The sequence below is a fragment of the Lynx rufus genome, unplaced genomic scaffold (genome assembly GCF_022079265.1).
Source record: "Lynx rufus isolate CCGP_SWC_20201006 ecotype Redwood Valley unplaced genomic scaffold, mLynRuf1.p SCAF_11, whole genome shotgun sequence".
Classification (NCBI taxonomy): Eukaryota; Metazoa; Chordata; class Mammalia; order Carnivora; family Felidae; genus Lynx; species Lynx rufus.
Genome location: NW_025814825.1, coordinates 59990963 through 60014428, shown reverse-complemented (window position 1 = coordinate 60014428; position 23466 = coordinate 59990963). Strand labels below are relative to the sequence as shown.

Below are 23466 nucleotides of genomic sequence, written 5' to 3'. Positions count from 1 at the left end.
GCCTTATACCCTCTAGCTCTGTCCTTGTCATTGCAAATGGCAGGATTTCATTCCTTTTGATGAATCTTCTTTATCTATTTATCAGTCAATGGACATTGGGCTCTTTCCAGAATTAGAATGTGTTTTGTAAACCCTAGTACAACCATGGAAAAAGTTAAGGAAAGAAGTATAAATGATACATCAAGAGAGGAGATAAAATGGAGTAGTAGAAAATGCTCCACTGAAACCAGAGAAGACAGCAAAAGGAGAACAGGGGTAGAAACAAAGAATAAATGCACCAAATGGAAAATAGTTACCAAGATGGTAGATTTTCATCCAACTATATCAGTAATCACTTTACATGTGAGTGTTCAAAGTATGACCATTTAAAGATGCAGACTGCCAGAGCAGATAAAACAAAAGCAACAATAACAAAAAACCCCAAGTTCCAACTAATAACTGTCTATGACACCCATCTTAAAGATAAAGACATAGAAAAATTGAAAGCAAAGGAATGGAGAAAGATTTAGCATGCTAATACTAACCAAAAGAAAGCTGGAGTAGCTATATTAATTTGAAACAAAACAGAGTTCAGAGCCAGGACAATGATCAGAGATGAAGAGGAATACTGCATAATGATAAAGAGACCAGCCCTCCAAAAAGACACAACCCTTAATGAGTATACATGTAACAACGGAGCATCAAAATGCGTGAGACAAAAATTAATAGAACTGCAAAGAGAAATCTACAAATCCACGGTGATGGCTGGACACTCTAACAGCCCTCTGTCTGTAATTGACAGAACCAGCAGGCAGAAAATCAGAAAGGATTTAGATGACCTAAAAAGCACCATCAATCAGCTAGACTAACAGCCATCTCCAGACCACTCCATCCAACACCAGCAGAACACAACTCTTCTCAAGCCTGCATGGAATATTCACCGAGATAGACCACATTCTGGACCATAACCCACACCTTAGCAAATTTAAAGAAAAGAAATCACACAAAATGTATCTTCAGGTCACAATGGAACGGAACTAGAAATCAAAAACAGAAAGGTTGCTGGAGAACTCCTATTTGGAAATCAAACAACACACTTCAAAGTAACCCGGAGGTAAAAGAAAAAGTCTCCAGAGAAATGTAAAGAATATTTCGAACTAAGTGAAAATGAATATACAATTCACCAAAATCAAATAAATCAAATGCACGTGTTGGAAATGAAGAAAGATGTAGAATCCACATTAGGAAATTAGAAACAGAAGAGCATCTTAAACCTAAACAAGCAGAATTGGGAGAATGTCGGCTGTTAAAATTCTGGCACCAAACCGTGTCTCTCTCCTTGGTCTATTTGTAAAGAGAATGGAAAGGGAAGAGCTTTCTCACTCTGAGACCCAGTGCGGTTCAATGCCACACCTGTGCACCTCCCATGCTATAGGTCATGCCACCCGTGCACAGTGCTACGTCTTGCCCCTCCCCCTGTCTTTTGGAAACAGGTACCACGATGATGCGTCCCATGCGGCTCTCACCACTTTGAAGCTGCCACCAGTAAGTGATAGGGTTTTGTTGTCTTGCCCCGGTCACCAATGGCCCATCTCTAAGTGTTTGCTCCTGTTAGGGGGCAAGGGAGCTATGAACGCAAACAACATACCCAAATTCTAACTTGGCGAATTTGTTGCTTAATCAAAACAGCCATAGTGAATCTCACCACTATAAGAGTTTAGGCTGAGAAGACGCACCAGCCCATCAGGGTAGATCAGATGTCTGAGAGCCTGAACCACAAATAGAGAGTGTAATAAAGTCATAAAACGCAGAGGGAAGGGAGGCACAGGTATGAAAGGGTGAGATGGGACAGCAGAGTCCAGGACAGCAGGGCCTTTGCCCAAGACTCTTTGGGGATTCAAGGGACGTTGTCCAGGCTTCCTATAACTATTTGTCTCCAGCTGAGATCAGAGGGACGGTAGGGGCCCGACTCTGCCTCTGGGGCATAACGAGGACTATTTTGCACCATGTTATGACTTAGATCTACCAGAGAAGCCACAGGAATGCCACCTGAATATAACAGTCAACCCTAGAAGGCCTTCTATGTTCCTTACCCGTGCCGGATCAAATCGTACTTGACAGTCGTAAAATCACGGGGATCTGGAGAAGCCACACAGGTATCCACAAAGAGCCTCAGACTGGGGTCGGGGCTCTGGAGTGTGACCTGGAGGAAGACCGCTTTCCTCTGGCTGGCATAGTGTGGCCCCAGGCTGATGGGCGACTCGAGGAAGGATATGGACACATCATAGCCGACGCTCTCCCTTGGGACGTCAGCCCCGGGACTGATGTCAACTGCAGAGGGGCCATCCGCCCTGCAGGTGAACTTCAGCTGAGGCACCTTGTGCCGCACGATGACTCGGCCAGGGTGGCCCCGTGTTCGGCTTCTGATGGAGTTGGAGTAGCTGAGGGAGCCGAGACTTTCCTGGGAGGACGAGAGGGGAGGTTCTGGCCAGTGCTCCTGGCTCCCTGACAAGCACTTTCCTACTCCTACACCGGCAGAGGCCTCTCCACACACCTGCTGGGTGCCAGTCGGCCGGTGAGCTGGAGGCAGGGGGCCTCGGGGCTGCCTCCCGTGGTACCTAGTGCCACGGCGGAGTGACGTAGCACTTCAGGGAGCACGCAAGGAGCCCCGGTGTGTGAGCCTGCCCTCCCTTCTTCCCTCCTGTGAGGGCCGAGCTGTGCTGGTATGAGGCGGGGCAGGGGGTCCACGCTGGCTACCCGGCGCTCTCTCCACCCAATTCCTGCACACGTGCCCCCCCACCCCAGCCTGGGTATTCTCAGCCAGGCACGGACCATGGCCCACTGTGCTTTTCTCCTCTCTTCCAGCCCCTCTCTTCTCTTGGCCCCAGAGGGGTTCTGGCTCCCTGTGAGCTGGGGGCCTGGCCCTGCTCGCCTTGAGTCTTAGCCTTGTCCTTCAAATCCAGCAGGACTCGAAGGGCTAAGGGGGTGCCGTCGCCTCCGGCAGCCTCCTCGCCACAGCCCTGTGTGCCGTCCAAAGACTCAGCCCGCCCAGCGACGTGGATTGCAGGAAGCCTCTGCGTGTGTGACTCAGATCCTTGACGTCCGCCTGGGAACCCTCCAAGGACCGCCCCGTCAGCTCAGACCAGGTCTGCCTTTTTATTTATTTATTTAAAACATTTTTTTAACATTTATTCGTTTTTTAAGAGACAGAGCGTGAGTGAGGGAGGGGCAGAGAGAGAGGGAGTCACAGAATCCGAAGCAGGCTCCAGCCTCCGAGCTGTCAGCACAGAGCCTGCTGCGGGGCTCGAACTCACGAACTGTGAGATGGTGACCTGAGCCAAAGTCAGACGCTCAACCTACTGAGCCACCCAGGCACCCCCCGCCTTTTTAGACCTTTCCTTTCCTACTCATCCCCCTGCCCCTTCCCAGCCTCCATTATGACATTTTAATACAACAAAGATACTCTTCATGTTCTGCACGCTTTATCCATAAAAACACATTTTTTTCTTTGTGCCCCGAAGAAACAGCGTCTCCCTTGTCCCTTGACCTGATGCACAGCTTAGAGGAAAAGCTAAACTCCATTACTGCATGGTCCTGCCCCTTCCAACCTGACCTTGGGCTTCCCGGTGCTGACTCCTCGAGTCTCTTCCTCAAGCCCTCCAAGTTTGCTGCTGCCCGGGGGGCCTCATCACTAGTCCCCCTGCACGGAGCACGCCCCCTGTTCCTTTACCTGGCTCCGTCTCCTTATTCAGGCCTCGGCTCATTGGCCACCCTATTCGAAGTGGCCTTCCTTCCACCCCACATCATCTCCTATTCTCTTCCTTGTTTTGCCATCTTAAGGTCTGTGAAATGATTCTCATATGTGCATTTGTGCAGTGCCTCCTTCTCAAATGTGAGAGCTGTGGAGCCCGGCCCCTGTCGCGTTGGCCGCTGTGTCCTCAGCACCTAGAAGGTTTGCTTATTCCCTGACTCTGCAGTCACACACAGGACCTTCCTGTGGCAGTGTTTTCGCCGTGGGTGGTCTGGGACTGGCCATCACCCCAAGTGGTTCCTGACCTGCGGTGTCCTCTGGCCCCAGTGCTGTAGGAGCTAGGCCAGCCGGGGCCACAGAGGACACTGCCAGGGTCCTCCCTGATGGCCTAGAAGCTTCCGGGGTGCCTGCCGCGCAGACACCGGGGGGCTTCCGGCACAGCCCCTGGGGCAGAAACCTCTGAGGTAAAAACTAGAAGGTTCAGAGCAAAAAAGACCGTGTGCGACCGTGGGTCTGCACAACCAAATAGACAAAATGTGAAGTATGGAGTGAAGCAGTGACTTGGCGTCATGCAGACTCTTGGATGAATCAAACCTCCAACAATGCCAAATGTTTGCTGTTCTGTGTGTCTAAATACTGATACAAAGGAAGAGAGGAACAGCATGGAGACTGTGCTGTGTAACGTGGTACATTGATGGTACATTGTTAGGTATGCTGAGAAAAGTGCGATTTTGTAGTTACGCACTCTTCGCTTGTTTCCTTAACTTCAGTGACGTTGTCTCGTGAAATAAGCTGGTGGTTAAGGAAAATGAGACAGACATACACATTTCATTATACCCAAATGTCTATGCTTTCTAGATTGGGGAATACAGCTAGCTGTCTGGTTAGAACGCAGCTGTCAGATCATTTGTCCTCTCCCATGCCCAGCGCCATAGTGTGCACATAGTAGGTGTGCACTAACAGTGAATAAAGAAGCAAGTTGTGGAAAATGCTCAGCTTTGGAGCTAAAAGAACAGCACCCATCATCCATCCATCCATTCATCCATCTGTCTATTTACCCACCCATCAGTCCATCAGCACTCAGCACTTATTACTGTGTATTCCAAATTCAGTACGTACTCTAAATTCCCAAAAGGAAGGAAAATTTCAGACAAATTAGTGAGTGCTCCAGGTCTCACTGAATTCAGAAACAAAATCATGGCTGTGCCTTTCTTCTGGCCCTGCCAGGTTTTTAACAGGTGGTTGAACTTTCCAAATCTCTCTCCTTGGCCTCCGTCCACAGAAGGGTACCACCACCCCGTCAGTTTCTTACCTGTCTGACAGTGCCACAGTGACCATAGGGAATGTTGAAGATCAGATAGCGCCCCGTGACGTGGGGACGACACAGCTCATCATTTAAGTGGATGTCCCAGGAGGAGTAGCCCAGCCTCCGGAGATAACCTCGGTCAATGGTGACTTGGAAGAGGTGAGGCAAGCAGGAGAGCCAGGCTGCAGGAGGAGGAGCATGGGGAGAAGCTCACAAAGACGATTTGGTACACTGGGCGCGTCGGTCCGGGACATGGGTGCGTGCTTACTTTATAAAGCATGGACAGTACCTTGCGCCCGGGGGCTGCCTCAGCTCCCATCACCCCCCACCCTTGACTTGACTTCCGCTGATTTTATTTATATCCTCTCTTTTCCAAAAAGTCACACCATATCATGGGAGTCTTATACACACAGCACACGTCCCACGTGCCGAGAGTCAGAGCCTCGTCTATAGATTTAGAGAACGGCCCATTTCCCATGTTGAGGACACCCGAGGCTGGACGTACATCTATTTGAGGCAAGGGTGTGGGAGCAAAGAGGGAGGGAGCATAGGTGTTAAGAGGCTTCTTCCCCAGCCTCCTGAAGCCCGGCGAGTAGATAGAGATGTGAGATATCTCGGTGGAGACAGAAGCTGGTGCCCCCTCAAAACCCGTTCTCTCTCCCGGGGACAACTGCTGTCTTAGTTCCGCCTTCCCGCAGCTTAGAGGGGAGGGCTTACCATTGTCTTTGGGTACAGCAGAGGCAGCCAGGCCTGGTGAGAAGCAAACGTCAGCCGTGCAATATGGAGGAGGAGGGTATAGGCAGCAGTAGAACATGCAGTGCCGGGAAATGGGCTCATTCTGTTGAGCTACGGAAGCTGGAGCACCATGGCTTGAGAGTACTCCAAGCAATGGGAAGGGAAAGAGGGCCCAGAACCTCCCGATGGAGCAGGAGGGAGGGATCCCGGTGTGCGTGAAGAAGCGTTGAGAGTACGGGTGTCATCAACACCAAGAGAATAGTAAATACAGGGCTTTGCAGATTATAAACACCATCACATGAGTGAATTCGGGCTGGTGTCCCTTCCCATGCACAGGACATGCTCAGAATCTCAGGCCGGGAAGTAGGCAGTTCATAGCCATCGAAGGCCTCCCCAGCACAGAAGCAAGGCGGGACAGTCACCTGTGGCTAGGGTCCTGGCCAGGAAGCACGGCTGACCAGATTCACTCAACCCCTTCTGATACTTTTGGCCCCAGACCTTTGATCCTTCGGTAGCTGTACCGAATCAACCCTGGTGTATAATCCAAGAATGGAAAACGAATTACCCTTGCCAGTGGGTCCGCCGACAGCAGGAGGCATGGCTGGAACTGTGAGCAGACACAATGAAAGTGAGGGTCTGGAAGATAGGATCCCAAGACCCCAGGGGACTCATACTCTATGGCTCTCTGCGGGACTGTTAGTCTCAGGGGGACTCTGATAGTTTTTCTATTTGTGATCCATTTCTGTGCAAAACAAGAGTAACTCCCACATAAAGATAAGAGCAATAGAGTGATTCTTTGGTTTGCCTGTTAAAAAACTTAAGGATGGAACAGACAAAGGGGGCTCGGACTTGTTCACCAAATCTGAGAATTCCGTAACTCTCTGAGATTTCCCCGGGGGTAAATGTAGGACAAATATAAGAAACTACTACTCCACCCCAAACAGGGTCCAGCTATGGAGGCCAGAATGCCAAGAGGGGTATCGGGTGGTAATAAAAAGTACTACAGGAAAGGCAGAGGCCAAATCTTGGGTGAGAGGGACATGCCGGCCGACATTCTGACTTCCGACGGCCAGGTCAGGGTGAAGAAGGGTGTCCACCTACGACTGTGCCCTCACATGCGCCCTTGCTATCCCAGCAGCGAGGGCCTTGGCCTTAGGAACGCGGGCGGAGGAAGAGGGGCGGAGCCCCGGGGACAGCCCCGATCGCCGACGCGCTGCGGCACCTGCGCAGACCACGCCCGCGTCCTCCCGGTGGCGACAGTTGTGGCGCGTCCAGCCCGAGTGGCCGCAGTGGCCCAGTGCGTCCTCGGTGCCCGCGCAGCGCACGTCGTCCAGCAGGATGGGCCCCGAGCCCGGGCCGAAGCGGCCGCGCCCCGGGGCGGCGAGCGCGGGGCCGCAGCGCAGCAGGCGACACACGACGCGGGCGTCCCTGATGTCCCAGTGGTCGTCGCACACCGTGCCCCACACGCCCTGGTGGCGGACCTCGACCCGGCCCTCGCAGCGGCTGCGCCCGCCCGCCAGACGCAGGGGAGGGTCTGCGGGAGGAGAGAGAGAGTGAAACGGGGTCGCGGGGGTGACAGGTGCGACAGCTGCCCTCCCTTGCTCCGTGCATGTCATTTGCAGTGGAAGAGATGACACTGCAGGGAGCTTCACCACGCCAGGCGGTGCTGCCTTCTGTCTCTCGCTCCCTCCTTCCCGTCCCCCCACCCCCTGCACTCTCTCATAGAAAAGTCAAACCTGAATTAACTGAAGGCCGCAGACAATGGCGGATATTGTCAGCCTAGTTGCCCAGACACGTGAGAATGTAATTGTCACACAAAAGTACCAAGACCCCAAAGAAAACAAAATGGCAAACCCCTCAAATCTTTGGAGTAAAATTATTGAGGCACTGCTGTGGCTTAGCAAACAACATCTGTCCAGTGAAATTCCTTTCACTCTGGATGAATAAAAGCCAACCCTTGAACTGCACAAAGTATATTGTGTGGCCTGGCTGTTCCACTCGCAGGTGTTTGCTCAAGATAAAGGAAACAGATGTGCGTCGGAAGATTTGTGCGTAGCAGAATTCTCCACCATCCACACATGTCCACCAGCGGGAGAGGGGAATGAATAAATTGCTGACTACCCACACAGTGGAATATTACTAAGCAATAAAAAGGAGCAAAATGCCAACGTAAGGAACCATATAGACAAATCTCAAAAACAATTTGTTAAGCAAAAGAAAGCAGACGCAGAAGAGCACGTATTATTTGATCCCATTGATATGCGATTCTAGAAAAACAAATCTGATCTACAGTGGCAGAAAGGAGACCAGTGGTCGGTCGCCTGGGGGATTTGCTGCAAAGGGACATGAAGGAACTTTTGGGGATAATGGGAATGTTCTAGATCTTGATTCCGGTGGTGGTGGTGGTGGTGGTGGTGGTTACATAGTTGTATACGTTAGAAAAACCTCATAGATGTTTGCAACTTACTGTGTATCATTATAGGTCAAAAAAAGGTGACTTAAAGAAGTAAAAATAATTTTAAAAATCTAGAGTGTCAGTGGTTCCATACCCATAGATGTGTGTAAAATGATTTGTCTTCATATAAGAGGGGTTGCTAGCAACTGTTTTCCAACTTCCTGCTCTGTTTGGCCCATAGAAGATGCTTAGTGAATGCTAATAAATACCACTGGCTGTGGTTTCTCTGTGACTGCAGTGTCCTAGTTTAGGATAGTTGCTCTCTCCTTATGCAATTGGTTGCTGTGATACTGGAGCAAGATAACCATGCTTGGCTGAACTATGAATAAAGGCAAGTATCTTTTGGGTCAGGCCTCAGGAGGTGAATTTGGGGCTCCTGCCCCACAAAGGTATGTGTAGACATAGACATAGACATAGACATTTGCATATATACTTACATATGCATATATATTTACATACACATTTACATACACATATATGTCTATTACTCATAAAAGGTTTCTGTAAGGAGCAGGAACTTTGAAAAAAAAAAAAAAGAATTACGATCCTAACAGTACTGATAATGATTTGATAATTTAAGTGCTTAGAAACAAACAAAAATTACCAGGCAAAGGGATCATGTCTTCACCAGTTGAAATTGTAACTGTAAAAAAAGAAAACCTGAGCTTAAAAAAAACACATATCCTCAAAGTCACATATTTATATTCAAAGCTGAAAAAGACCCACACATTTTCTGGAGGTTCAGAGACTAATAGTTTTGTTTGAGTTTCTGCTTAGGTTTAGGTGCAGAAATACCATCCACCAAGTTTTATTTTTTTTATCAAAATGTAACAAGTGGTGCTTATTCTCCAAAAGGAAAATAATTTGCTGAATGGTCACAAAAGAAGCCTTATAAATATACTAAATTTTTATAGGAAAAATATAAAAGTATTAGATTTTGTAGGAAAAATGTTTATAGGGGCTGAAAATGAAATGGAGAAAACCCATCAGATTTCTCAGAAATGTTTTTTGATAAGAGAAAGATCAGGGCTCCTGGGTGGCTCAGTCAGTTAAGTGGCTCAGGTCATGATCTCACAGTTCATGATTTTGAACCCCACGGTTCATTCACATCGGGCTCTCCGCTGTCAATGTGGGGCCCGCTTCAGATGCTCTGTCCCCCTCTCTCTCTGCCCCTGCTCCTCTCACTCTCTCTCACAAAAATAAATAAACTTAAAAAAATATTAAAAAAACCCAGAAAGATAATATTTGAGAGGTGTAATTCCATATGAAAATATACAGAGGGAAGCAAGGTAGGAAAAGTAACAATGGATTTTATGATAGAATATGGTTGTATAAATAACTATGAGATGAAGAGTTAATCTAGCAACAGGCATATGATCTTTACCAGGTGATGATGTCGCTTTTGTTGAAATCAGATGTATGGCTGCCGAAACAAAAGAGAGAGATTTTTTTCCGGTGAAAAGAAAGCATTAAGATTGGATGTCGTTGAGGGGCGCCTGGGTGGCGCAGTCGGTTAAGCGTCCGACTTCAGCCAGGTCACGATCTCACGGTCCGTGAGTTCGAGCCCCGCGTCAGGCTCTGGGCTGATGGCTCAGAGCCTGGAGCCTGTTTCCGATTCTGTGTCTCCCTCTCTCTCTGCCCCTCCCCCGTTCATGCTCTGTCTCTCTCTGTCCCAAAAATAAATAAACGTTGGAAAAAAAAAAAAAACTTTAAAAAAAAAAAAAAGATTGGATGTCGTTGAAATTTTATGCAGTGGACTGCAAGCTTATGAAAATAAGCCTGATCCATAAGCTGTATATAATACAATCCACCTGATTATTTATCTTGTGGACTCACACATCCAGGAGTGAAATGATATATGAGCGGTTGGCATTTTGCAGGACAGATGAATAAATCCCATTTAGAGCGTCCAGGATGTGTCGTATAATTCACACCTCAAATCCCTACAGCAGCTGCTCCAGGGAAGTATCATCAGTGTGTCAGAGATGGGGACGTTGAGACCCAGAGGGCTTGTATGACATGCCCGGGGCATCCTCAGTTCTGACCTGGGAGGCCCCGAAGCATAACCCCTTTCCGCAGCACTCTGCCTTCCGGGAGCATGAAATGTGGGAGTCGCATTCACTCTGCCTGCTCTGGGGTGAAGGGGGATGACGGGGAAGGAAGGGAATGGTCTGATGGTTACCACATCTGCCCTCACACTCCCAGGGGCAGGAAGTGATTGTGCTGTCACGCTTTTGTAAAGATGTGTGATGCCAATTAATCTGCATGAAAAGCAGCCCAGTTCCCGTGAAACCGGGTCTGCAAAGAAAAACTCATCTCATGTGAGGTCAAGAGTCAGTGAGAAGTATGAGTGAAGGACTCTTCTGCCAAAAGTGAGGTCATGATGAGGGCAGGGAAAGGAGGAAGTGAGGAAGGGAGGGATGGAAGGAGGCAGGGAGAACTCTCCCTAAGTGGAAGCGAGAGGAAAGTCCTAAGCTTGGCTTCACTGCCTTTTGCACCATTATGCCTTCAAAGTAACCAGGACTTGAAAAGAAAGGAAACAGAACAAAAGAAAGCGATAGGCCTTGCTACTCAAGAGGTCAGAGTCAGACAGATCGAATGGAGTCACACAGGCAGATTCATCGGCAAAGACTGGGAGCAGAAAGGACCTTGGCTGGGAGCTGGGATCCCCAGCTTGCTCAGTGACTGCTGTGGACTCAGTTATGTCCCCTCAAAATTCACATGTCAAAGCCCTAACTCCCAGGGTAGCTGTATTTGGAGATGGGGCCACTGAGGAAGTAGTCAAGGTTAAGTGAGGTCATAAGGGGAGGCCCTGATCTGATAGGATTAGCATCCTTATAAGAAGACACATCAGAGCTCCCATTCTCTCCCTCTCTCTCTGTCTCTCTCCCCCTCAGGGAGCACACACCGGGGAAGGGAAGGCCCTGTGAGCGCACAGCGAGAAGGTGGCCATCTTCAACCCAAGGGAAGACCCTCACCAGACGCCGACCCTGCCGGCACCTTGATCTCGGACTTCTAGAACTGTGGGAAGTAAGTCTTTGCTGTTTAAGCCTCACGGTCTGTGGTATTCAGTTATGGCTGCCTGAGCGAGGACAGTGGCAGGTGTCCTCCTTCTCAGGGCCTCCTTTTCCTCCAAAGCGAGAGTAGTGGTTTAGCATTTTACTCCTCGAGGGCGGTCGCTGACCGACCGGCAGCATCGTCTGGGAGCCCGTGAGAAATGCAGAATCCAGACTCCACCTTGGAGCCACTGAATCCAAATCTGCATTTTAACAAGTTCTTCAGGCCACTCACGTGCACGTCAACATTTGAGGTTTGCTGCCGTGGGTCATCTCATCTCTAAGGTATCCTCCAGGGTTGACCCTTGACGCCCTTTTATCCTAGTCATCCCGTCCTCACATCTGCCTTCACCGTGTTCAGAATCAGAGCCACTTTTAGGGTAGCGGTCTGGAGCTTCCCTACCACCCCTAGCCCCCCATCTCCCCTGACCTCTCCTGGGAAAAACAGGAAGTGTTTCCTCTGGGTGTGTAAGTCCTGCTGGGCTGGGGTTTCTCAGGAAGTCATTCACGAGGGCTGCCGCAAAGAGCAGAGAGCGTACCTGGTGAAGAGGTCTCCTCTTCCCGAGTGAGACTTGTGTCTGCAACCAAAGAAGAGTGAAAAGAAAATAGAATGTTTTGGTTGGAACAACAGTGTGGTAGAAAGTGGAATTGTGTACAGGGAGAGCCAACACGATCACAGTCCAGTTGTCTCGCATTTGCGTGTGCTGGGTGGGTCAAAGCCTCACCTGTAACACAAAACACACCACCGAGCAAGTGGAGTGTGGAGCCCCCGCCCTCACCTCCCATGGGCCAGGGCGACGATGAGAGGGCGTTCCCCAGTGTAGGGACCACTCTGTGTCTACGGATGTATGAACTGAACACGAAGCTGGGACTTGGGGGCTTATACCACGGGCAAAATATTCGGTACACAGGTTCATTTGTCCAACAGAAAGAAGGAGAGTTGGTCACATTTAACTTAAGAAATGTGACAGGCAGAAAACATTACCAGGGGGCGGGTCCACTTCTGTGGAGGCTGAAGATATATCTGTATATGGACAGAGAGAATAAGACACTTGAAACCGGGAGAAAAAGGACACTTCAGTGTGTCTTTTCATTCAGTTTACTTTGTGGTCAAAGTGGTCATGACGTGAGCTCGTTTTCTAAACAGAACAAGGCAAGTCAGAAGCTGGTCTCGTTAATTTAAACAGCACAACGAGAGAGACTTTACCAGGTGGAGAGGTCACTTCCACTGAGGTTGAAGAGGTATCTGTAGAAAAAGAGAAGAAACCTAAAACCAGTGTCCTAAATTTCCATGGAACAACCTAGTCTGATGAATGGAACCCCAAGAAGAGGCACTTAGTGGGGCAGGAGACAGTGTTTTACCTGGTGTGGAGGTCACGGTGGTTGCGACTGAAGCTGCAAGTCAACAAAAATAACAAACAATATGACAGCCGTATCAGGCATATGTGTTCCTAAGACACAGGACACATAAAGGAGGCTGTTGTAATCAGTGTGACTGGCCTGACTTGTCGTCCTGCTTTTCGGACAGAGGCAATGGCAGGGCATTTCTAGACCCGCCATTGCTTCTAGGACCCTTCTACTCATTGGCTCTCCATTCCTTTGGCCCACCCTTTACTCCTCTCTTTGGAGAAGGTGGACGTTACCTGCTCAGAGGACACCAACCATCGGTCCAAATTTCTCCCGATATGGGCTAATCTCACCAAGGTTCTTCAAACGGAGGGCTTTCTGTGCCCGGTCCTCCGTTCTCTCCTCAAATGGTTGGAAGGTAGTGACACAGGAAAGGGGGACCTCTATAGACTGGAACTTTCTCCAGGGGGGCTGTCCCAAGACCTAGACGTCAGTCTAAGTCCATTTGCCTCTTGTATTAAGAGTTGCCCTCAGTAAAAAAGCCCATTTTTGGTGTTAACTCTGGTGTTTTATTTAATTGCTTTAGCACCTAGAGTAGGGGAGAGCACCCTCTTTATTGTGCCCCCACAAATAAACCTTTAACACTCTATATGTAAAATTGTTAAACCCAAAGTCACACCAGGAGCTCCTCAGATAATTGCAACCAGCATCACTCAAGATCTATTGTACAAGAGGGGTGTTACTTGTTACCTTGGTCAACTCTCTATCCCTTAGGACCTTGGCACAGAGCCTGACACAAGTTTACCCTCCCTGAATGTTGGATGAATGTCTAAGGGGGATCAGTCAAAGCCATGGCTGAACTCCCCACCATTCTTGCAATGCCCACTTTGCGGTTGGTCTCCAGGAGAAACTCTCGCCATGGACAGTTGACATTAGACCGCCAGTCAGTCCAGTGCATGACTTATTTTGGAGTTTGGCTGAATTGGCTGAAATAATCTATCCATTGGTCCATGCAGTTAGCTGGGCTGCCCAGAATTCATTCACCATCAGGGAATATAGAGGTGGCCTATGTGAGTCAGGTCAATATAAACGTACTTAAAAATTAAAGAACGAGGGACGCCCGGGCGGCTCAGTCGGTTAAGCGTCTGACTTCAGCTTAGGTCATGATCTTGTGGTGAGTTCGAGCCCCGCATCAGGCTCTGTGCTGACAGCTCAGAGCCTGGAGCCTGCTTCGGGTTCTGTGTCTCCCTCTCTCTTTGCCCCTCCCCATGCTCGTGCTCTGTTTCTCTCTCTCAAAAATAAATAAACATTAAAATTAAAAAAAAAAAAAACTCCAAAGAATAAGATAATTTGATCAGGACATACACAATTGTGTAATGAGCTCCCTGGAAAATCACATAAGATTATTTATAGCTAGTAAGGTGGATAGGACCCAAAATAACATCAGCATTACCTGTTAAGGTGGTTACAGTAATACTAAAAGATCCTGGAAAGAAGAAAAGGCAGTTGGTCAAAACCTGCCAAATGGCAAAAATAATTGTTTTACAGTTAACCTGTTTCCTTTTCTCTGTCCCTGGAGCATAGCGATCATGGACTTCGTTTATTTAATCAACAAATTTTGATTCATCCACCTATGCTGTGGCAGGCACTGTGCTAGGTGCTGGAGAGAAACAATAAAGAAAACTAGATGGGACTCCTGCTCGGTAAAATTGCTGCTGTGACAAGCGCTATGAAGGAGAAATATGTGATGCTCTGAGAACCTGTGACAGGTGATCTCACCTGGCCAGAGAGGTCCCCTCTCTGTCTCCCCGAGAGGCACCACCACCTCATGCCTGGCACAGGGTCTGGCCCACACTGAGCATGCTGCTCAAAGACAGTGACCACCTTACGCCTCCCTCACTCCCCCACCAAGGTGTCCTGGCACTGGCCCTGGTGACGTGGCCCAGGCAGTCTTGCTGCCCCATCTGCCTACATTTGCAGGGGGCAGAGGGCATTACCAGGTGAAGACGTCGCTTCTGCTGAAGTAGAAATTGCGCCTAAATATGGAACACAAACAGGAAAGCCAGCCAACGAAAAGATTTTATGCGTTTTCCGATTGTGCACAGTTCCGCCTTTCCTGTGGTCTCATTGCCCTGGTTTTGTTGTTGGTACAACTCAAGTGTGGGGACTAGTCATTTCCCAACCTCCTGAATAAAAGTTGGTGCACCCAAAGTAAAACATGTGAGCTGTTATAAAGGAAAACTTTACTGAAATGAAGCACAGTTCCCTGTCCTGTCCTTCTAAACAGAAGACATTTGTCATATTCTAACCTGCACGATTCAGGCTCATGAGGAAGAAACCACTGTTGTTCAGGCTTGTCATACAGAGGTGTGTCAAAGGATGCTGAGGTTAGTGGGCATTTGCACTCCGTATTGGGACATTGAGCAAGTCTAGTGACATTTAATGGGTTTCTGAACATTTCTCTGGCCGTCAGACTGTCTGTTGGCATTTCCTGCAATTGCCGCTGTGGCTGTTCTATAATCATCTCTTCTCCCTCCCCATCCCCGGTCCCCTCCCCAGTTTGTTGTTTCTTATAATACACAGTCAGTGGGGAGACCAGATAGTCAGTTGTGTGTGTGTGTGTGTGTGTGTGTGTGTGTAGTAAGAACAACAGGTTTAGTGGACACCCCCATGTGTACTCAAACACTTTACTTGAGCTTGAATGTTGGAACCTAAACTTGGCTGTGTGGAGGCCCTTTTTGTCTATTTCTGGATTCTAGTCGATTTTCCAAGGGGTTAATTCAGCCAAGTGACCCCTGCAAAACACTAAAAGTGTCCTATCTAAGTAGAATGTCGACACAGCGATATTCCCTAAAGGCAGTAAGAGGACAAATCAGCAGAAAACTTGTTACCAGTTACAAGGGCCGCATCGGTGGCTGAAACGGAGGTAGGAACTGTCAAAACAAGCACAGTTTAAGGACGTTTTAATTAGATATCATCCTTGTCAATCAAGTTCATTGGTAAATAATTTAAAAAAGTTACCCTGTTTACAAATTATGCCCCAGCCGTGCTCATATTTGATTATGCTCTGTCCTATTTGATTTCCCTATTACTTGTGTACTAAGTTAAGGGAAATAAATAACAAGGAAGGTGGTACTTAGGTCTGGGACTCAAGAGACCTGGCTTCTAGTTGCTGCTCTTTGTATAACCAAGCACATGACTTTGAAGGGCTAATACACAGACCAGTAGCATCTGCATCATCTTGTTTGAAACACAGACCCTCAGGACCCACCCCAGAACTACCGAATCTCATTTTAAAAGATCTCTAGGTGATTTATACACATATTGAAGTTCTAGAGGCACCAAGCAACTAAACTGGAGATGACCTCTAGGCCCAGAAATAATTGGCACAGGCCACGAAGAAACCAGACAGCATTGCCCCCGTAAAGGGGTCCCTTTCCTGCTCAACTCTGGACAATTGATGCCTTGCCAAAATTCATGCTAGCACTTCCTCTCCTCTGGGTTTTTCATAAAAGCTTGAAATCGGACTTTTATATGAAATTGCCCATTTTAAAAAGGTGGTATTAAAAGAAAACTAAACATTGCATAAGCAAAACTCTGTTGTCTGAATCAAAACCCCTCCCTGGGTCAGAACTGGCCCACAGCCTGCTTGTTTGTGATTTCAGCTCTGAACAGTCTCTAAGGTTTCTTCCAAATCTTGAAAAAAAAAATGCTATACTGAGAAGGTGCCATATTGAACTTGACCCTTCCCGAGAGACCTCACAGCTGATTCTCACAGATCCAACAAAGAGAGAAGTTGATTTCATTGTCTGCTTTTCTTCGAGGTCAGTTTCTACCAAGCCTGGCAGAGGACTCAGATTTAGGAGATACAGACCATGAGCTACTTTCGTGACTGTTTATCATCAAAGAAAACTTGAGTGAATTGGTTTGTTTTGAGATGGTATTTCTTGAACTTCCTTAGCCTATCTTGACCAGCGCAAGCTGTAGAATGATCCCCAAAGTCCCCAACAGGGAAGTTTACAAAAAGACACATGTGTTGCTTAAATTAGAGAGCCAGCCCAGACTCAGCAGACGGTAACACACACATTCCTTCGGAGCGTGACGACCAAGCTCCTGTCACTATGTGCCTCCACCAGTGTTTGCCACCCAATCCCCGGGACAAGCTTCCTCCTCCTGTTCTACGGAAGAAGAAACGGAAGCCCTGGGAGATAAGGGGGCTGGCCCACTGTCACCCAATTGGTTAAGGCTAGAGCCAGAACAGAGGGCCAGATTCTTGGGCTCCAAATTCTGTGATGCTGCATTTCTACTCATAAGGTTTCAGTGGTCAAAGAAAGTTGAGAAACACTGGGTCAAGCCAACTTTTAAAAAAGATCTTTAACTACAGGACTTGTCAGAGACTTTAGTGGGCTAACAGACTAGGAATCTTCAAGAGAGGGATATGGCATTTCCTCAACTTATTTAGCCATGGAAATTATTTTTTAAATTTGCATATGACTGGATTGGTGTACGACATTCTGAAACATATGAGAGTTGTGGCCCTCTGTTATTTTCTGAAAATGCAGATCGCAGGGATAGCTGTACCCACGATGCCTGAAGTCCCGTACTGTTAAAAAATGTGGGGCGCCTGGGTGGCTCAGTCCGTTGAGCATCCGACTTCGGCTCAGGTCATGATCTCATGGTTCGTGGGTTCGAGCCCCGCGTCGGGCTCTGTGCTGACAGCTCGGAGCCTGGAGCCTGCTTCAGATTCTGTGTCCCCCTCTGTCTCCACCCCACCCCTGCTTGTGCTCTGTCTCTCGCTGTCTTTCAAAAATGAATAAACATAAAAAAATTTTTTAAAAAATGAACTCACTGAATTCCCAGTGTGTGAATCTAAAGAGGCTCAATTCACTATAACTTGACCTCAGAGACCTGCAGTTATACCAAGAGCCAAGGGAACAAACCGGGCATACGGCGCCTACATACCTATGAAAGGTACGTAAGCACCGTCTGCCCAGTTTACTAAGCATTCGGTGAATATGTGAGCACCTTATGGCAGTGTGATATGAGCTTGATATTTCATTTCTGGTGATGCATAAACTTTAACCCTAACAGTATGTGAGGCCATCTAGCCATCTATGAGGTACATAAGGCAAGCAAGAAAAGAAAATTACCAGGTGAAGTGGTCATTTCTGTGGCTGATGCTGAAACTGTAAAACAAAAAAAAAACACAATAAGGTAAAATCCGAACAAAGATCCCACCCACAAACAGAACATTTAGAAGACATCTTTTTCCCAAAAACATTTATGCCTCAGATAGACTGAAATTAGATACAAAAACGGCTTCTGAAATGTGAAACTGAAGACGAGAAAAGCCTCTTGGTGAGACTGAAGTGGAGGTGGGCTGCAGGAAGGTCGAGGTGAGAACCATCCGTTGGCTGCGAGGACAGTAGAACCTCCCCTCGTGGGTCAAAAAGGCTGTTTCTCCGATGTCGTGAAGAGCGAATATTTCCTAGGGCTGCAAAGTAGTAAGAGCCTTCCTAATTCTGACCTCAGGTTCTTAACATAGATTTGCTCATTTTCACTAAACTCACTCGTTGAAAACGCAGGGCCAAGATCTGAATATGAAAAGACAGTGGCCCCTTAACATAATTAAACATGTGGACCCCTGAGTCAATGTTCATTTACTGTCGTTAATGACCTATCGGGGTTGAAACACGGAAGTGATCCTGAACGCTTGCACTGGATCAGACGCCCGACAAGGGCAGGTTGTTGTCTGCTTCCTCACCACCACGTGTTCATGTAGAGTTTTGCCTGGCTCCGGCAACGTGCCCAATAAATATTTGTAAAATAAATGGATGCGTCCACTGAATCCTATTATTCTTGTCTTTGCTCTAAAGCAGTGGGTATTTTCATTTCATCCAATTGGCTTTTGGAATTCTACTTGTTTGGCAGCCTAAGATAATATATGTGTGGGCTGAATTAAAAAAAATAGAAAAGGAGACCATCTCAAGCCCCTGAGACCAAAAACAAATAGTGTTGATGCTTTCACAAGGGGTACAGGTGAGAGGGACTGGGTTTTGCTCACAGAACTCCCCAAAGCGGTACTACAAAGTCAGCTTTAAGGCTCAAAACATAAGACATAGACTAGAAAAAGCAATGACCCCAGTGGGTGAATAACAGCGAATCTGGCAAGTCCTTGAAGAGGGCAGAGACCAGGGGCTCTAAAGTGAACTGGTGAATGTAGCTTCAAGCACTGGGTAGGTCAGCAGGTTAAGAGAGGCCAAGAATGGCCCAGAGGCCTCCCCAAACCAATGTTGAGAACAGACCCTAAGCGTGTGTTTGGAGGACGCCGAGGGGACCCGAGCTTCTTCACATTCCCTTCCAGGTCCCTCTCTCCCACCCCAACAGCTGTGGCTCCAGCAGCGTCAGGAGAGAGTCGGGAGTGAGTACCTGAGCAGATGACCCCGGCGTCCTCATGGTGGCCACAGTTGTGGATGAACAAACCCAGGTGCCGGCACTGGCCTAGTGTGGTCTCATTGCCCCGGCACTGCACGTCGTCCAGGAGGATGCTCCCCACACCTTCCCCAAAGTGGCCGTTCCCCAGGGCTCTGACGCCCTCCCCGCAGTCCAGCTGCCGGCACACAACGCGGGCTGCGCCGATGCTCCAGAGGTCATCACACACGGTCCCCCACGTGCCGTTGTGGTACACCTCGATGCGACCTTCACAGCGGTTGCTCCCATCCGCCAGCCTGATGATGGGCAGGTCTGGGGAAGACTCGGGGTTGTTACTGGAACGGGATTAACTCTTCCGGCAAGTAATTTCTCATAGGACTTTCCTGTAGTTTTTACCGTAGCGAACCCCGAAGTCCTATACTCTGTAATCTCTTATTCCTGTCTCCAAGCCCCATAGGAAAAAGTCAAATTAGTACTTATCAATGCAGTGACTAGCTTTTCCAGGTGAACTCTGATTTCAGATATTTTGTTCCCTCATTTCCATCTTTGCATTTGAAATATAATTGCAAAGATAAGGACAGATATCTATTTCAGAATGGAGTCATTAAATTGCTAAGCAACAGCATGGAAATAGGTCAGACTCAACTTCTCATTATTTTCGTCGAGCCAAACTTGCACACTGGCCCAGATTCGCAGATTTTATTTAAAAAAAATTTTTAATGCTTATTTCTATTTGAGAGAGAGAGAGTGCATGCAAGAGGTGGGGGGCACCGAGAGAGAGAGGGAGACACAGAATCCGAAGCAGGCTCCGGGCTCTGAGCTGTCAGCACAGAGCCCGACGTGGGGCTCGAACCCACGAACTGTGAGATCATGAACCGAGCCGAAGTTGGACGCTTAACCAGCTGAGCCACCCAGGCGCCCCAACAGCTAGACAGATTGTAGAAGCAGAGACTAGACAAGTGGCGGGCCCCGCATGCCACATCTCCCTCCATGGCAGGGCCGAATCCACCCCGGCCCTGACATTCCCAGCTGTAACCTCAGGGAGTCTGCTAGAAAGACTCAATAGCTGGGAAGGGGTGAAGGAAGCCGTCAAAGGATTACCAACTGCAGGAGCTGTTTCCGCTGATTCTGGGGCAGCTTCGGCAGCTGAAAGAGAAAGCGCAAGGCATTCATGTCAGCAGGTGCGCACTTGCAGAAACGCTCGTGGACACACCAGCCGATGGGCACGTGAACCCACATCTGTCCCCGTGTGCCGGTTCGGGAAATTCTGGCAAAGGCAACTGCGCTTCTGAGACCTCCTTTCCCTCAGCCGGTGAGACCGAGGCTTACGGAGGCTAATTGGAAGCATCTATCTGAGCTTTTCCAGGGGGAGCCATCCAGAGCCACTCGGAGCTGAGGCTACAAAATAGGACAGATGAGCCTCTCATGACATTTTAATTCAGAGTTCTCATCGAGGGATGCCAAGACTTCTTTGTAGCACCAAATGCTCACTCTACAGATGAAACGGAACAAAACAGAACAAAACTACCCAACAGGGGCGCCTGGGTGGCTCAGTCTGTTAAGCATCTGACTTCAGCTCAGGTCATGATTGCACAGTTGGTGAGTTGGAGCCCTGCATCAGGCTCTGCACTGACAGCTGGATCTTCTGTCCCCCTCGCTCTCTGCCCCTCCCCCACTTGCACTCTCTCACTCAAAAATTAAAAAAAACATTGAAAAAATTTAAAAACAAAAAACCCCAAACTACCCAACAACAAGGTGGGATAGAAATATTCCACCTTGTCTGTATCTTCCCCCATTTGGGAACCTTGTTTCCCCTCCCCCAGCTGTGAGACGGGAGTAGCTCTGGGCCGTGAAGGTGGCGGGGAGGGGGGAGCGTGGGGGGGGAGGGGTTGGGGAGGTGTGTCACAGATGTTTGTTGCACGCATTATTTAGTAACAAAAGGTAACAAAGCAGGGTTTTTCAACATTCAATCAGCTTTTTTGAATGGTTGCATAAAATTGTCCCTAATAGCAAGAAAATCGCGAGCTGGGCAACCAGCAGCTCAGGAGAGCTTTCCCATCTAGCTCTTTCCGAGAAATACCTTCATGAGAAATTTATGATGTTGATGCACATAGAAAAATCATTCCTGACAATGAAAAACCATCCTGAGCAAGGGTATAACTTCCTGCTTTACAGGCATGTTTTTTGTTTGTTTGTTTGCTTGTTTTTTGCTCATAGGATCTCCCTTCTTCTTAGGGCCAGGGGAGTGGGCTGTGATATCAGGTACACTTCAGACAAGTGTGACCACCATCCTGGGTTAGCGGAATCTGAGGGGGTTCCTGAGACATGGGTCTCTCTGTGCTCCAAATGGGAAAATTCCAGGCAAACCGGGACAAGCCGTTTTCATGACCTGGAACCCCAAGCCTTTAGGGTCGGCCTGCCTGGCAGAGGAGGGAACCCAGTCTAGGGGGAGTTCAGGTACCTGAGCAGACGGCTCCGGCATCCTCGCGGTGACCACAGTTATGGACCGACAGGCCACGGTGGATGCACTGCCCCAGGCTGGTCTCATCGCCCGTGCAGCGCACATCGTCCAGGAAGATGGGGCCCAAGCCATCACCAAACAGACTGCTTCTCGGGGCCGCCAGTGCCATTCCGCAGCCCAGCTGCCGGCACACCACCCGTGCGGCCGGCAGGTCCCAGAGGTCGTCGCACACGGTCCCCCAGGTGCCGTTGTAGAGGATCTCCACGCGGCCCTCGCACCTGCTGCTCCCCGCCGCCAGCCTCACCACCGGCAGATCTGCAGGAACCAAAGGTCAGAGAGGCTCGAAAAGGTTCCCCGGACTCTCAAACGAGACAGCAGTTCCAGCTGGAGAATTCTAGCCCCGTGTGTAGTCTGTGTCCCCCGGGAAAGCAAATCATATATGCAGAGGAGACCATGTGATGGCTTCTTGTTTCTGAGATTCAGCACAAACTCCATAGTGTTTTGCTGTCAGTGGGCCATTTCTTATGGAAATATGGGCCACATGGTGGCTCTGCAGACGACCACTTAAAAACAACTGTCTTGGGGCGCCTGGGTGGCTCAGTCAGTTAAACGTCTGACTTCAGCTCCAGTCATGATCTCGTGGTCCACGATTTCGAGCCCCGTGTCGGGCTCTGTGCTGACAACTCGGAGCCTGGAGACTGCTTCAGATTGTGTCTCCCTGTCTCTCTGTCCCTCCCCTGCTCGTGCTCTGTCTCTTTCTCTCTCTCTCAAAAATAAATAAAAATATTTTTAAAAATTAAAAAAAAAAACACCCCAACTGTCTGCTTTCATTCTCCTTTGGGTGTCATTTGTCATGTGGTTTCTCTAAAAATTCGAAACAGTTCGGCTGAATGCTTGGGGTTCAGACTTCACATTTTTTACCCAGGTCTCTTAAGGAATGTTTGGAATGTTCAGAACAAAATTAATTTCACTTTACTTGAATTTTAAAAAGGATGAAGTGTTTATCGGAGGATGACGGAGAAGGTTGGGGCTGGAAAATTGCGCAGCAGAAGAGGGGCGTCGCTCCTACAAGAAGGTCAGATACTCACTGAGTGAAACTTACCCCCGAACCAACAGCAGATGAGCCTGGTTCTCAGATTCTGAGCCCCAGAGATGGGGCTGGTTCATGGGGTCCCCCTAGAGAAGGGCCCACAAGAGCACTGCGTGGCTCAGGACCTTCCTACGGGCCTTTCAGTGATGCCACTGAGGGTGGGTGGGTGACTGGCTTGGCTTGAAAAGGACCCCACATGGGGAGAACCCACCATACCACCAGCTTGTCTCTGATGAGCACAGCTTTTATTCCGTACGGCACCGGGGCCATGAAAATTATGTTGGCTACATTTCTGTGGGCCACAAATGCCAGCCTAAGAAAAGAAGTCGCAAAATGTAAGGACGGAAAAAATACCTATTGGTTGGAAAACATGTGGCTGTTCCCCAGGAGTTGCAGCAACTGTACATGTGAAAGAGAAAATAGTCATCGTAAGTATCTTCTAAGCCAACGACGCAATTTCATAATCTCAGTACCGTCTATGTGACATGCGTGAATTTGCCTTTAAACAACCCCATCCAATCTCTGATCAGATACTTAGCATTTATTTTTTTAAAAAATGTTTATGTATTTTTGAGAGAGAGAGAGAGAGAGAGCGAGAGAGAGCACATGCACTCGAGCACAAGCGGGGGAGGGGCAGAGAGAGGGAGCCACAGAGTCTGAAGCAGAGCCTGACATAGGGCTCGAACTCATGAATTGTGTGATCGTGACCTGAGCCAAAGTTGGAGGCTTAACCAACTGAGCCAACCAGGTGCCCCTAGGTAGTTAGCATTTAAAATGTGATGGTAGCTCATACAAGTGATACAGGTATATGTATTATTCTGGTTAAGGGTAAGAAAATAAGAGAAATGTCGGGA

At 48.5% G+C, this 23466-nt stretch overlaps 1 protein-coding gene across 1 annotated transcript in view; it reads right to left on the bottom strand.

Moving 5' to 3' along the window:
• LOC124506403 (deleted in malignant brain tumors 1 protein-like) overlaps nt 1–23466 on the bottom strand; it is a 107796-nt gene that overhangs the window by 924 nt on the left and 83406 nt on the right. Inside the window, 8 exon segments of the mRNA XM_047072463.1 lie at nt 2073–2440; nt 2898–2999; nt 5043–5218; nt 6270–6378; nt 6887–7305; nt 19059–19357; nt 21429–21450; nt 21523–21852. Of these exon segments, the coding sequence (XP_046928419.1) occupies nt 2073–2440; nt 2898–2999; nt 5043–5218; nt 6270–6378; nt 6887–7305; nt 19059–19357; nt 21429–21450; nt 21523–21852 (1825 nt within the window).